This window comes from Stenella coeruleoalba (genome assembly GCF_951394435.1).
Source record: "Stenella coeruleoalba genome assembly, chromosome: 3".
NCBI lineage: Eukaryota > Metazoa > Chordata > Mammalia > Artiodactyla > Delphinidae > Stenella > Stenella coeruleoalba.
The window spans coordinates 87,552,610-87,569,580 of NC_137148.1; the positions used below are offsets into that span (position 1 = coordinate 87,552,610).

At 38.8% G+C, this 16,971-nt stretch overlaps 1 protein-coding gene across 3 annotated transcripts in view; it reads right to left on the minus strand.

Annotated features, from left to right (window-relative positions):
• FBXL17 (F-box and leucine rich repeat protein 17) overlaps positions 1-16,971 on the minus strand; it is a 479,571-nt gene that overhangs the window by 25,290 nt on the left and 437,310 nt on the right. For all 3 annotated transcript variants that reach the window (XM_079916975.1, XM_079916976.1, XM_079916974.1), the window contains one exon: positions 3,227-3,369. In XM_079916975.1, coding sequence (XP_079773101.1) covers positions 3,227-3,369 — 143 coding nt within the window. The remainder of the gene's footprint in view (positions 1-3,226; positions 3,370-16,971) is intronic.

The window sequence follows — 16,971 nt, forward strand, 5'->3', positions numbered from 1 at the left end:
TCTTCAGAAGCTCAAGTGAGGAAAAAAGCAGACGTTTGGTATAGCTTCCAAATCAAATATAAGTGGCCCCAAATGAAAGAAAATAGAATTAGCCTTCAATATTTCTGAGAACCCTAGAATTGCAGGACACGAACCCTGGGACACACAGATATCACAAACCCCATCTCTCTCCAAGGCAGGGATCCCACTGGCAACATGCCTGACAAGGGGGCTAGTTGTGGAAACCAGTGAGGTCTCTTGCCCCCTCCTTTAGCTCCAGTTGGTGTGCAGAGGGGAAAGAGAACTCAAATGAACAAGTTTTTAGTGGTTAGCAGATTAGGTTAAGGTACAGGGAGAAGAGTAATAGGTCTAAATTAATTTTGTTCTTTAATTCTTTGTTGGCACAGATGATCACGTTGACACAGTGGCTCTTTGTCTCTGTATCCTAATAGTAATTTCACTGTTTCCTGTTTCTGTTCTTCTATTCTTTCTCCATTATTTTTCTTATCCTAGCCGCTAGACCACCAGGGAGCCACATCTCCATTATTCTCCTTAATACTTTCTTTTTGTTTCCTTACCTATTTGAATTGTTTTATCTTCAACTCACCCTTTTCCCCCACTGCAAATCTTTCTTCAGCATTATGCCTGGATCAGTAAGTTGATTCCAAATACACTGTCCCACAGAGGCATTAGTTTTCCTTCGTAAAGTGTGTTGAAAATGCAATTATTGATATATTTATGTAGAAAATAATAATCTTAAATTTAAGTGACAAAAAAGTAAAAGGGCAACATCTTCTTTAATCTGAGTTAATTTCTTTCTTCTTTTTTAAAATTTCCTTTCAAAATGGCAGGCAATACAGTTTTTTTCTCATTTGGAAATTCAAATATCAAAACACAGGTTAATATAATGATGATGATAAGAATAATCATTAACACTGAGCATTTTATATACAACAAGCTTTACTCTAAGGGCTTGATATATGTTCACTCATTTAAATGCTCGTAGCATTTCCATGATTATCATCCTTATAGTAAATGACGAAACAGAGAGGTTAAATAACTGCCCAAGATGACACAACTAAGTGCAGAGCCCAGATCTGAACCTGAACTCTGGCTCCAGAGTCCATGTCCTCAGCTACTAACTTCTTTTCTTTGCTACTCATATCTTCCTTTGAATTTTGATAACTTTAAAATCTGGAGACGGACAGCGTAATACAAATGTCAAAGACAGAATAGCTAATCACGCTAGATCTCCAACCAACTAAATCAACCCGCAGGCTTTTAAGTGCAAGGTTTTACACGCGCTGTGTGTGTGGTTTGGAAACTTCTTCCGTCCTCACAGAACTTCCCGTGTTTGGCCCTGAGCTGCCTTAAGTCTGAGGATGCCAGACGGCAGGCCTGGGCCATGCTGCTGCAGGCTGTGGTCGGACGGCTGGGTGCGAAAGCCAACGGGCTCTCAGAGCAGCAGGCTGGTTGGAGAAAGGATTCAGAGGCCACCTGAGGAAAGGGCTAAAACCCTCAGGAATATCGCTCATCAAAACCTCCTTCTGATCCCATTTTGGACTAATCTGCATTTAGGTAGAAAAGGATCCATTACCTAACTGAAAATTGGCAAAACGCTGGTCAGCAAATATGTCTGGAATAATCTTCTGCACTAACTGGAACACTAATTTCTACAATTCATCTCTGAAGGTGAAGCTGATCTCAACAAACCTAAAGAGTATGGACTAGAAACATGGTGACTTCTGAGAAGGGTTGTGGCTACAAAGATACGTTTTGAATGCGTACATTTTGGCATCCTTGCTTAGGTAGTAGTTCTCATGTAGCAATTCCTTCTGGTGAAGCTGAGAAGCTCTGCTGTCACTGTTTAGTGTTTCTAGAACACTCTGCCTACTGCGGACCCTTTTTATCTGTTTTAAAAGAAGTCATTTTAAAGTGACAGGGTTAGTAGCAGTGTTAGGTTAGTTAGTAGTGAAATCGGAGGGAGACTTGCAACCCCTGGGTCTCTGCTGTTGCTTAGTAACAAAGTCAGTCAGCTTTCTAGGCTGGGCTTAGAATATATAATAAAATCTCTCTAAACATAACTAACTGGCAAAGGCCTAGTATAAGTTGGGATTGTAAAGCATATGGAGAAAAGAACTAGGTCAATTAACAAAAATGACAAAGATCTTGGGCCATTCTTCTTATTTGCCCCCAGATTTGCTACATTTAGAAAATGCATGTCCTTTGAGAGGCATACATATTTAGTTTCACTCTCATTTCACTCTCATTGCTGGATTTGCCAGATTTGTCCCTAATCACCAATTGTAGAAGTAGCACATGTGTAAATCATTACATGATGCCAGCACTTTCGGAGCAAGTATCTGAGGTGGGTCTTTTCCAAGGAAGCATCCCCTTGCCTGGAGATAGCCCCCAGGGTTTGCCACAGGCCCTGGACACAGACTTGAAGATCTGGGGTAAAGTCTCGGAGGAGTGGCCTTGGGCCAGTGCCTGGTCTTTCTGAGCCTCCATTTTCTCCCCTTCACAGTACAAATGATTACTTCCTAGACTTGTTATAGGGGAAAACATGAAAGTGACAAAGGGGAAGGCACCTCTCTAATGCCTGGTTATCATTTCAGGTTTTGATCATCTTTAGTAAATGCAGCACAATTTCTCAAACTCATGCTCACGTCTCTGGCCAGCTCCACTGACCGTCCGTGGGGCCTCTGGGACCGTGTCTCATCATGTGAGAGAAGTGGCGCCTGAAACGTGGAGAGAGGCAAATTCCCACATAACATTCCCTCACTGGCCCTTTCTTGCCCCCAAATGGCCAGAATACCTAGATGTTGAGCACTGAAATGGCACACTTCAGATTGTGACAAAACAATTTGCCGCTGTGCTTTCCAGCTTACTGTTGTAGGAAACTTGGAACCCAGAACAAAATTTTACTCTTAGACTGTGCACATTGCAGTGTGCCATGCGAACGTTTTTAATTGTGGTCCATAGACTTATGGATAGGAAGCCAAAATCTAAGCTGAGCGTGTGTATGATTGTTTTTTCTTTCTGCATAAGCACGAAATTCATTTTTAAACAGAGAAATTCAAAAATAATCTCAGATAAGTTTAGAAAACCGGGCAACTTACAGTGTAATGGTATATGCATGTGTGTGTATACAAACATATATATATATAGGGAGAGAGGAAGAATATAATATCAAGCTATTAACTACAGTGATATGTAGAAAAGAAACTTGATAGACAACTCTTACTTTATCGCATCTCATCAGCCCCAAATATCTTAGAGACTTGCTGCTCTGTGCAATCAGGGTAGCTCCTTGGTCTGTAATTTCTTTACACCATCCAACATCCACAGTCTCTATTGTCATGCTGTATCGCCCAATGGCTATCAGTGCTGCAGGGAGGGACAAAGGGGAAGAAAGCAAGCATAAACGTTAGCAGGGTAAGGGATCTCTCTATCTCATTATGACTATTTCTCTCATTTCCTCACTAAATTTGTTCCTGAAATGTTGTGTGTAAATGAATGTTTTGTAAACGAAATTCAATTTAAAATGCTTTAGGAAAGCTTGCCCTATGACAAACCCTTTCATAAAGTGAATAATCATGCCATAATTTCCCTTTCATTGGAACATAACATTTTATCGGTTTTACTCATTACAAGGTTACCTGTACTTCCAAACACTCGTATCTGCAGAAGGCATAAATTAAAATGAATTATACATATGACGTTACAGAAAACCCTAAGCAGTAATTAAATTTTACCCAAGATAACTTTAATAATTTTAAAAAAGAAAAAACATGTAAACACTATTTTGAGGTGTGTTATACTGCATATGAATTTCTTTACCAATTGGCATTTTTTTCCCATCTGTTCATCATCTGTAAAATGTAAGAGTATATAATATTTTTCACGTTAGTCCTTCTTGGGACCGCTAGGAATTAAACGTACATTACACATACAGCTGAATTTAATTGGTGCTATGCTAGAGCACAATAAAGGGAATGCATTTGTTATGGGGAATTTCCTCACCGAATCAAAAGCCTTCCTTCTATTAACATATGAAATGAAGCCTGTCATCTGAACATTACGACAGTATCTCTAGTCTTCTTGACTGTTTAGCACTGTACCACTACTGACGTGCAGATGCTTAGCCCATCATCTATGATGTGTACTACTTATCACTGCAAAGCTCCATAACCCATCTTCCTGGCAGAGCAACCAGTCGGTGAATTTGGCTCTTTGCTACAGACTTCTGATTAAATAGACGTGCACACTTCTACCTTTGCAGCACAGGAAAACAGATTTCAATACCTCCAGCCAGAAAAAGTTTACGGTGCATTGGTTTGTAAATGAAAACCCTGAAAACAATGCCAAAAATGTTAAAAAGGAATAATAAATTGTTTGCTAATTATTTCCTCATCCTAAGATAGGATGAGTTGATTTCTGTGACATTAAAAGCAGATGATATTTTCCAATTGATTAGATTGATAAGAGCAGAATGAATTACTCATGTAAATAAACATTAACTCTTTTTTCACTTTAATTTTTTTTATACAGCAGGTTCTTATTAGTTATCTATTTTATACATGTCAGTGTATATATGTCAATCCCAATCTCCCAATTCATCCCACCACCCCACCCCGCCTCCATCCCCGCTTTCCCCCCTTGGTGTCCATACGTTTGTTCTCTACATCTGTGTCTCTATTTCTGCCTTGCAAGCTGGTTCATTTGTACCATTTTTCTGGATTCCACATATATGCGTTAATATATGATATTTGTTTTTCTCTTTCTGACTTACTTACTTATAGCTCGCAGAAAAAAAACACTTGGCAAAATCTCTTTGCTAATTACCTAAGTAATTTTTTTTAAACTAGAAAACTCATGCCCATGCATTCAAGTATCAAAGCACTCCGAAGTAGCCAGATATTTAAAGTTTATAAAAACAATAATCATGATCCCAGTGTTTTCCAGTGAAAATGCTATAAAGGAAGAAAAAAAAAATTCCAGGAAGTTCCTCATGTTATCAGTTTGTTGATGTTCTCATCTGTGCACATGCTGTTTTGGCATTTAGTTTTCCAAGGAGGTGGGGCGGGGCAGGGGAAATCTGCAAAGGTTTGCTGAATGGTCTGAGTGATATTTTCGTGTAGTATAAGCAATATCCCAGGTTAATCCCATCGGTGTTCCTGACCTAAGAAAACTATTGTTATCTCTGATTTTGTCATAAATTCCATTGGTCATGATATCCTGAGGATCTTGTATGATAAAAGAAGTAGAAGGTGCAAAAAGAAATTCCTTTCAATACAAAGTGCTCAAACTGTGATTTCAAAAGATGGAGCACAAGATGCAGGATGACCCCACATTAGTGGATAGCGTATTTTTACTGAGGTTTGAGACTAGAATGTGAAAGCCCTGCACTATCCAGAAAACTGTAAATCAAGTGATCTGTGGAGTTTCCAGAGGCTGCTTGATAAGCAAATGAAGAGTTAACAGCTACTAATTCCAGATGCTAAAATCACTAGTGTTTGGTATTTTCCTTTTTTTTCTTTCTTGTCCAAATTAAAACAAACAGTAAATAAGACAACTGAAGATGAATCAAGGTATTCAGCTTTTGTTTTGCCATAGTTCTATTTACTGAAGTAAGAATTAAATTTTATTTTTCCTTAACTCATTCATTTACTCAACAAACACTTCATGAGCACTCACCCTAGAGCATTTCTCTCCAATACTTATTGACTATCCATGCGCTAGGCATTGGGCTAAGAATTTTAGGCGCATTATCTCATTTAATCCTCACAGCAACCTTACAAAATCTTAATGGTAGTTCCATTTTAAAGATCAGGAAACTGAGACACAGAATGATGGAACACCTTTCCCAGTATCACAAGATAGTAAGTGGGGAGTAGACAGTAAGCTGAGAGCCGGCTCTCAGTCCTGGCTGCACATCAGATCTACTAGTTCAGAATCACGGGCCCAGGCACCTGGCAATTCCAACCTGCTGCACTGCCAGCGTATGGAACTGTGGTGTGACACACCTGGCCTGTGCTCGGTCATAGGGACAGAAGGGTTCACAGAACTCAGAGGTCAGCTCAGTGGGGATGGCGGGGGGAGGGAGGGTTGGGTGGAAATGAGGAACAACCAAGTAAACAGTCACAACACAATGCTCATCCCCCATCTCTTCCCATCCCTAGCTTCTCACTTTTCAGATCTCGAGTCAAAGGTCAGCTTCTCAGAACCGATTGCCCTGTCATTTTCTGATATCGGAAAAGTTACTATTTATTTGTTCAGTTATGTACTTTTTTTGCAGCTCACTTCTCCCATTAGAATGACGGATTTCCTATTCACTGTTGTATCCCCAGCATCTAGCATACACCTGGTACAGAATCAGTTTTTAAAAATATTAGTTGAGGGCTTCCCTGGTGGTGCAGTGGTTGAGAGTCCGCCTGCCGATGCAGGGGACACGGGTTCGTGCCCCGGTCCAGGAAGATCCCACATGCCGCGGAGCGGCTGGGCCCGTGAGCCATGGCCGCTGAGCCTGCGCGTCCGGAGCCTGTGCTGCGCAACGGGAGAGGCCACAGCAGTGAGAGGCCCGCCTACCGCAAGAAAAAAAAAAAAAAAAATATATATATATATATATTAGTTGAACACGCCAATGACTATAATGTGGTTTGGTCTATTATAGAGGCACGCCAAGAGGCATGCGAGCCCCTCACTCTTCAGGGGAGGAGAGAGATCACGGGAGCCCTCATGGAAGAGTTAAGCTAGGTCTTGAGGGATGAGTAAGGATTCTCCAGAAAAACAAAGGCGTGAGGGCTACAATGTCGGGCTAAGGAAATAGCATATGTAAGGGCAGAGAGATGTGAAAGGACTGGAGAGCTGCAGGTCATTCCGTGCGGCTGACTGCGGCTGAAATAAAAACAAGTACAAGGAAGTGGCAGATTTATTCCAGAAATATTCACTCCATGATTAGTAGCACTGGGGTTGGCATAAGACATAAACGGAGTAGCAAAAATAAACAGAGTCCTTGATGTCATGAAGCCCATATTCTAGAAGGAGAGCTGTGAAGTGGACACAAAAGTATATATAATTCTAAATTGTAACAAGTGCTTTGAAGGAAATGGAATGATCATTGTAAGAATGACATTTAGATGGCACCAGGGATGAGTCTTCCTGGTGAAGTTACTTTTAATCCCTCCAACAGCACTGCAAAAACAATATCCATGGTAGAGGTAAGAAAACTAAGGTTAAATACCTCACCAAGGCCCCATGCCTATTTAGTGGCAAAACTAGGGTGCAAATGGAGATAGTTTGGCTCCAAAGCCAGGGCTCATTCTCTCACAGCAGCAGCATCCAGGGTGGTAGAGGAGCCTGTGTATGTTCAGAATATATTTCCCTTTACCTCCATTCAAAATTTAAACACTACTGCTCATAGGTAGCCAAGTATTTACCCTGTGACTATAAAAAAGAGTCCAAGAGTATCTTTAAATCCCGAAATATATACTGAGTAATTTACCTCTCTGTGAATATATCCTACCTTTGGATATATTTTTTTATTGTTTTTCATGAGCTGGCTGTGGTAGAGTCTCAAATTCATTTCCGGCCTCACTACTTAGTAGATGTTGACCTCAGGATGACATTTAACTTTCCTGAGTCTCAGCTTCCTCACCTGCACAAGAGGGATGGTGACTATATGTCCTGTCTACTTCACAGGGTTGGTCTGAGGTTCAAATGAGATAATACATGTAAGGGACTTTGCACTACACAAATAAAATATTGATTTATTCGATATTTCCCCACGCCATTCTACAGTGGTGCAGTTGATTTAAAATGAAAAGACTTGAAAGAGTTTTGAAAAATAAGAAGCTCTGGGCAAATGGGACCATTATATAAATACTTAGTCATTATGTCACTGCTAGAGTTCTTGAATTGCCTGCTCTCCATCGGTGATCACGAACTTACAGACTGCACCTAGGATGATAGGGCTGTAAATGGAAGGTATGATTACTATCTTCACTAGGGGCTGTTGACACATTATAATGGTATTTATTAAGCCTTGAAAAGGGATAAATTATGCAAGACTAATTCCTTATCCCAATGCAATTTTAATGCACTTTTTAATGTGCTAAGTGTAACTAATAAAGTTAAAGTTAAAAAAGTTACACAAATTCAAAGCTGTAATTCAGAAACATATGATGATCAAGGATATACATTAACTCACTAAAAGGTGTTTCCATAGGCATACAGAGTGACTGAAAGACATGAGCATATATGTAGTTAATTTTGACGAAGAAACTCCATTTCTAGGAATCTATCCTGAAAATATACTTCTAATTATACAAAATTACACACATACAAGTTTATTCATTAAAGCGTTGATTGTAATTGCAAAATAATGGAAACAGCCCCTAATGCCCATACAGAGGAGAGTGGTTAAATAAACTATGCTACATCCTCACAGTTGAACACTATGCAGCTTTAAAAAAAATTAATGGGGGAAGATCACTAGGAACTTCCAAATCATTCAGTGAAAAAACCAAAGTGCAAAAAAGAGTCTACATGATGTGCTACCACCATCCAAAAGACAACGCAATTAAAAAAATAAACAAAAACAAAAACGTGAATCTGCTCACTTGTGAAAAAAGAATATGGGAAAGACACACCAGAAACTACAGAGACTGTTTAACTATAGGGGGTTGGTGGGAAAGGGGAGAAAAGAAGGGGGCATGGAATGTGGAGGTGAGGTTGGGAGAGTGAGGGGGACAAACACTTCTTAGACTCTCTCTTTGGCTATAGCTTTGACTCTCTGAGCCATAGTAATGCTTCACATACTTCCCAAAATAAAAAATTAAAACCAGCCAGGATGGGGAACCCGAAGTGGAATACCAACAGTAACAAATGAACCTAACTGTGTTACAAATGAACAACATGGCCCCAGCAAATAATATAACCACACCAAAGGGGATGGGAATTAAGAATTAAGTGGCTTCGGAAAACATGATTTTGATTGGATATTGTAAAGTGAAAACCAAAAAGAACTGTCAGCAAATACTGCACTCTAGTTAGGAAATCTATTTCTCACAGGGGTGTGAGTTAGCAATTCAGTAACTACTTTACGCATAATCTAGGACTATAAATAATGAGAGCCAGTCTTTTCGCTGTTAGGGAAAGAAGTTACAAATAAGAAAAGGGGGGAGGCTTATAATGAATCTTGTGGTATTGAACTGGAATCAGAGCTATTAGAATGAACTCATGGTATTTTATACACACATTACAGATAAATACATGTAGAAATAATAAATATGATGTATGTGCATGCATGCATGGCTTAGTACACATACATACATTTCCTAGCTCTTTCTGCTGAGAGGAACTCAGAGCAAGGATACCCCAGTAGCAATGATCTACTAGCACCCAGATCTTAGTTTTTAAGTATCATTCTCCAATAAAGTGAATAAAAGAAATCAGGGCTTCTTAGAAAAATGGTTGATTCCAGAACTGGGGCCGGGAAAATAGACGATGATTCTGGGATATCTTGTGATCGTATAAAAAAGAAGTGCTTAGAAATGAGTGAGGGTACATCAAAAAGACAGAGGATCCAATCAGAAAGAGCTGCCAATGGCCACAGCTGGAACAATTTGAGCAGCAAAATAAATAATGATAGTACTGGATTATAATTCAGAGAACTGAATAAGCATTCACAGATTCATACTGATATAAATTTAAAAATAGCCAAGAAAGGGCACCTTACAGAAGAATTCCAATTAATAAATGCATAAGGAATGAGGGAAATAAAAAAAAAAACGTTACCAGGCGAAGCCTAGAGTAATAATTATTGCAGGCAAGATCCACCAATGGGTGCAAAAATCAGTGAGTGAAAGTTTGAGGTGAAACAGAATATTGGCATAGTGCCAAGGATATTTATCCACTATCGAAAATTGTAACTTTATAGTGGAGAGACCCAGCAGACACCCCCTTACCCAAATGATCAAGGTTAACATCACCAGTAATAACATATAGAGATATAATGTATCGCCTGATCACTTCTGCAGTATTCTCACCAAAATGAATAATTTCAATCTACTCATAAGAAAACATCACACAAACCCAAAGTGAGAAACATTCTATAAATAATTCACCAGTACTCATCAAAAGAGTCAAGATAATGGAGTATAAGAAAAGAATGAGGAACTGTCACAGATTAGAGGAGACTGAGGAGACATGACAACTAAATACAATGTGGGATGCTGGATTGAATCCTGGACCAGACAAGGAAATTAGGGAAAAACCTGGTGAAATTCAAGTAAGATTTGTAGCTTAGTTAATCTTGTTGTTTTAAGTTAATTTCCTAGTTTGATAACTGTACTGTGGTTATATGTCCTCAACATTAGAGGTAGCTGGATGAAGAGTATATATGAACTCTCTACTATTTTTGCAACTTTTCTGTAATTCTAAAATTGTTTGAAAGCAAAGAGAAAAAAAACATGGATAAGTTAATAAGAGATACCAAGTGAACGAACTAAGTAGAGGACTAAAATTTTCTAAGTGAAAGCAGGTATTATTTTTACACTGTAAGATCTGATATATAAATGTTAGAACTAAAAATACATTTTTTCCTCATAGGAGAAAGATTAGTCATATGAGTGCACTAACAAGTGACCCGCATGTGCCATTTTGTCCCTTCCAGTTCTATCATCTGCTGTAGATCTATGTACCTGTAATAAAATCAGAAGAAATGCCCTAGTGCATGAAAGAATCAGGGTTAAAATTTAACAGTAGGATTAACATCTTTCATGTAATACTTGGATAAAAGCCATTTGCAGAGAAATTTCTTGGCACGGGTACAGAGAGATAAATATGAAAAGTGCTCTTCTTTGTGGAAGCCACAGAAGCCCCCAAAACAAAGGAACGGCGCTTTCAGAGACACTTGTTGTTGCATCATGGCCCCTGCAAAGGTTCCCTCTACCCCGCAGGGACTACAGCAGTGGCTCCTAACCCTGGCAGTTCAGGAGAATCACAGGTGCCTAAAAAAAGTACAGATGCCCGAGTCCCACCCCTGGAGATTCTGATTCAGGAGAAACTATAAAAGCTCCTGTGATCCCAATGTGAAGTCAAGGCTGAGAACCACTGGAACAGAGTAACCTACAACTCCAGCAAAGTCAGTCAACTAAAAACAAAAGAACTCATTTTTAAGGATATAAATAACTGATGTGTTCTGATATTTTAAAACAACTTTGCCTCTCAAACAGTTATGACTTCTTGTACATAATCCAATGCTTTTAATCCCTTTATTTCTAATTTATAGCTTTAATTCCACTTTTAAACATTATTCTGTTCCTCCCATTATTATGTAGCAAACCCAACAGTGACTACACCCTACATTTTTCCAAGTTGTCCTTTTTTGTAAATATTTTTCTTTATTTCACTGCACTTACTTATGTTTCTAATGCTGCACTTATCAGAGTTTGTTTCATATCAGAATTATTTATCAACATGCCCATCTTCCCCAAGACTGTAAAATCTGTGAAGCAGTGAACATGGAGTGTTTTCCTAGGACCCCTGAATCTCTGAAAATCAAGTGTCACTCATTTTTTATAGTTTTAATATATTTTTTGGAAGTATAACATACATGTAGAAAATCACACAAATCCTCAAGGTACAACTTGATGAATTTTGACAAAGTTAACATAGCTGTGTAACAGTATCTGGACTGAGAAACAGAGCATGACTAGCACCTCTAAAGCACCCTCATCCCCGACTCCAGTCACTACTATTCCCCCAAAAGGATAACCACTATCTTGACTTCCCATCACACAGATTAGTATTCTTGTTTTTGAACTTCATACAAATAGTCAAACACCGAACACACTTGTTTCTGGTTTTTTAGCTGTCCATCATGTTGATGAGATTCATCTACATTGCTATGTGTACTGATGGTTCGTTCATTCTCAATGCTGAAAAGCATTCCATTCTACTCTAGATGGACATTTGGGCTGTTTCCACTTTTTGGCTATTAGGTATAACGCTGTTATGAACATTAGCACACATGTCTTTGTGTGAATATATGTTCTCACTTCATTTGGGTAAATACCTAAGAGTGGGATTTCTGGGTCATATGGTTAAGTTTATGCTTAACTTCCTAAGAAACTGCCGAAGTGTTTTCCAAAGTGGCTGTACAATCTTACATTCCCACCAGCAGCATATGAAAGGGCCAGTGACTCCACATCCTTGCCAATACTTGGGAATGTCTGTCTCTTTGACTACAGCCACTCTAGTAGGTATGAAGCGGTGCCTGATTGGGGGTTTTAATTTTCATTTCCCTAAGCACTAATGATTTTGTGCATCTTTTCATGGTGTCATACATTTTTAAAAATTCCTAGCTTAGTGCCTCTATCCTTGCAAGTACTCAGTAGATATCTATTAAATTAACTTGATGAAGAGGAAAAGCACATAATTTTTCTATCATTAGACTATAGCAGAGAACTAGCTTTCTAGACAACAGATAATTTTCCATGTAATTTGAAGGAAACTACCAGTAAAATAAACTTAGTCTATCCTCTGGAGACATGAAAAGTCTTGAAGTTTCTTAAAATAATAAAGTAAACTCAGGGAACAAATAAGGTTATAGATAACTTTCCAAATGCTCATTTAGTTCTGGAAATTTCAAAGACTGTGGAGTATGCTTTACTTAGGAACTCTAAATCTCTAAAAATCAAGTGAAAAAGAAATCTGTATGAAAACTGTCCAAAAATGGTGGATAACAGAGTGGAGACACTGAATTGTGCTAGAATTTTCAAGATGCTGCACATAGGGCATTTATTTTACATAACTCTGCTTACTGAGTTCAGAATAGCAACATGCGAGTATTGTCTGACTTACAAAGGGAGCAAGCTGGCTGTGGCCCTTGACCTTACTGGGAAGAGGCTCTCCTGCCCTATACATCCTGAAACAGAAATGCAAGCACTATTTATAGGCTGTGTCTGCTTTCCTTCCTATGAGATAAACAAGTTGGTGGAAAAGTAAAAGTTCAAGTGAAGGAATTTTTTAAATAAAGGTCTTTTGATACATTAGGAGCAAGGATAAGTATTTTTCCTGCTTTAACCCTTCTTAATTATTTTTATTTTAATGCAGAAAGATACAAATCTGATTGAGTAAGTAGAAACTATTTCTGAATACGTGACATCCAAAAATGTAATGAACAAGGGGTGCATTTAGAAATAACCTTCATTTAACAGGAATCTGATCCACTACTCTGGTTTTCAGTGGTGCTGTATTTGGTGGTAAGCAACCCTTTGAGTGGAATGTTAGGTTCCCCTGACAATCTCCTTATTAAATTTTAGAATTTGAGATGAGGAAGAAAAAAAGCCTTACCACTCTAACATTAGCTGAGAACCTAAAGTCCCTGGTTCAATGATTCTTTTTTATTCCAGCCTGCATAAATACATACATTACTTATCAAAGAATTATGCATCCTTTTCAAAATCCTGACATTATATTAGATTTCCTCACTTTATGAGAAGTGAATTCCAGGCTTAAATATGTTGGTTCATAGATATGGAAAAGTACATTAGTGTCTCTGTCATCTATCTGCCTTGGCCACCTTTCTGAACTGAATTTTCCACACCACCATAAAGACAGGGCATCAGTTTCAAGCAGGCGTCAGATACAAACATCTATCTGCCCCAGTGTGCAGAAAAGTAGGATATGATTTCAGCGACTACCACTTAAGAAATACCAAGGTTAGTGACAACATGTGTGTTGTCGAGCTGCCCAGTAAACATTATAAAAGTATCTTGATACTGAAAGGAAGGAAACCAAAGGAAGAAAGAACATGTGGGGATGTCAGCCGAGTGAATATATTATCTCTTCTTTCTTTCAACAAATACTAATTGAGCACCTACCACGCACCAGGAAATGTTTTAGGAGCTGGGGATAAAGAGATCAAATTCCTGCCCTCGTGGAGCTCGTATTATGAATACAAATAAATAATACTATATAATATTTTGGATGGTAAAAATGCTTTGAAGAAAAATAAAGCAGGGACCAGAGGTAGGAGTGCTCTAATTTTAATTAGGATGGAAGGAGAAGGCCTCACAGAGAAAGTAACATTTGAACAAAGATCTGAAGGGGAGGGGATCAAGCCATACAGGTATCTGAGGGAAAAGCATTCTGTGCAGAGAAAACCCAGTGCCAAGTCCATGAGGTGGGAAGGTTGCTAGCTTGTTCTAGAGTGAGCAAAGGAGCAAGATGGCAAGCAGTAGATTTTAGATCAAGGAGTTGATGGAAAAGGGGGTGGACAAAATCATCTTACAGGCCAATTTAATGACATTGGCTTTCACTCTAAATGAAGTGGGAATACATTGGAGAATTTGTGGCAGAAGAGCATTATGAGCTAAAAAATTTTCAAAGGACTTCTCCAGCTTCTGGATTGAGGGCAGAGTGTAAGGAGGAAAGAACAGAAGCAGTGAAACCAATAAGGAGGCCATTGCAATTATCCAGACAAGAAGTGATAGTGGTTTGGGCCAGGGCAGCATAATGGAGATGGAGAGGAGTTGAATTATGAATAGAATTTAAATATGGGCCCAACAATATTTGCTGATGGAGTGGATGTGGAATGAGAGAAAGAGAACAGTCAAGAATGTCAAGAGAAAAGAAATCTTTTTGGCACTTAGATTTGAAAGAAATTTCCTACATGGGATTTTACATAGCTGCTCTTGGTGTCCTTGTGTGTCTAAGTGTCCTTGTGTTGGTAGGGATTTGTTGGCTTCTTCTACTGGATATAAATTCCACTGAGAGGAGCAAAGGCCACCTTTATTCATCTTTATATCATCATTGTCTAGCATAGGGACTTTACTTGTTAGTACTCAAGGTATGTTCATTTAAATATGGGTATCTTAGATATCACAATTACAGGCACTTAGGGAAAAAAACTCAGAAAGGGGTTTTATGTGTTCTCTAGAGTTTATATTATTCTTTTACTCTAAAAATATTTATTGAGTAGCTCTAGTATGTCAAACACTGTGATGACTGTAGGTATCTTTGGGGAGATTATAGGTAGCATATATTTCCTTAAATATTTATGCATTCTAAAATGTTTAACACTAGGCAAGTTTTACTTTTATAAAGGATTAAAAACCAGTTTTTAAAAAGGTGCTACTGGACAGATCATTTAATTTTACCAAAGTGAAGAACTTGACATTTCCTATAATACCATTTCTCTCCAACTCAGCGCTCCTTAAGGCAAACAAACACACTTACTGGTGCTGAAATTCAATATCTAAAATCATGGGAAAAAAGCAAAAAGCTATTTGTAAACTAAAACGAAACACAGAAAGTTGAGCTCAGTTATTCCTCCCTGACTATAACCAGAGCAGCTGTAACTCAGGGGCTGTTGTGCAGCATATGGACTAGTTTAGAAACTGGCAATAATTCTTGCTGATGGGCATTTCTGCCATAAGAAGGGCAAAGTAAATAAAAATACGAAATTCAAAGTATCTCAATCTGAGATTTTAAAGTTTAGTGCAGAACTAGCTTAAAATGTAGAGAACACTAAACTTTCCTATTCTTTTTGCTTTTGAGGGAGAAGAGAGAGTCCCAGCCCTGGATCCTTTTACCTGGGAGCTTGAACCATGCACACAGGTTCACACGCTCACATGTGCACACAGACACAGATGCAGACATGCAAACACACATTTATTCCTAGGCCCTAGCCCACAGCTTAACCTAATGAAGGTTAAGCTCCAGGGTCCATCATTTACATGGACCTTTACCAGGGCCTGGTCCTAGAAATGTATTCACATGGTCATATATTTTTGTAAAATCGGTTAAAGCAAGATATTTTGCATTCATTTTCTTAAAGAGAAACCCCGAACTGTACAAACCTCAGGCCCTGAGAAACCCTGACTTTGTCCCTGACCCAACCCAAAATATTCTGATTCAGTGGCTTTGCGGGTGGATACCAGGAGGCTGTATCTTTTCCTGATTCTTTTTTTTTTAAATGTCACCAAGTGATTTTGATACACAGCCAGGTTTGGAAATCACTGACAAAGGACCACAGACTGATCAGTTTCATGAGTCCCTGACATCTAGGTAGTAATTCTTTCTGGAGCTTAGCCACCATTGATTGGGACATAAACCATATAACACTATGTAGTTTGGAAAAAGCTGAATATTGGCAACATTCACTTCCTCATTGCAGTGATGAATCACATAACCCTCTGTGCAGAGTAATTAACTATCCATTTGTATGTATTGGCTGTAGTGACAGAGTTTTTTCCATGAGGAAGGAAGGGAATTTGGACATAACATTAACAGTTGTTAATACCAAGCAAATAGAGTAAATTGGATTTATTAAAAAGAGTATGTGTGTGGATTTTTTCCCTAGGAGTTGATATAATTTGTCTAGCTCTCTAATTATAGCTAGGACAGCAAATGGCTGAACCCAGAGACCTCTCACGGTATCTAATAAACTTTTACTTACAGGGAGAACATTTCTTGGGCTGGAGAATGACAAATAATTTACTAAGCCTTTCCTGAAAGACAGCTAAAGGTGTTTCACCTATATCTAGCTGATGAATTAGCTTTAGCTAATAATCAGTGTCATGAGACAGGGAAAAAGCAGCCTGTAATTACCTTGAAAGGAATGAAGGAACAGATCTGATAAAGAAACTAAATCAGTTAATTCCTCTAGAGGCATACTGAGTGAGAGAAGCTTACTTTACTGCAAGTTTAAAGTGAGGCAGAGATGGGGGCATCGGTAGTTTTTACCTGCCCGGCATCCATTCATTCCCACTTTCTGGTAACAAGCCTTCAATTTTCCTTTCCATGGGTGCAGTTTGGGAGCTCTAATCAAAGGTCCCCTCCCTTCCCCAGGTTGCAGGTGGGCATGTGCCCCAAACTTGACTAAGCACACTCACCAGCAGATATCTGAATTCTGCCTGGAATGACTTCAGAAGAAAAACAGCTGGAGTCCATGCATCCTTGGGGAGTTCCCTAAAGAGA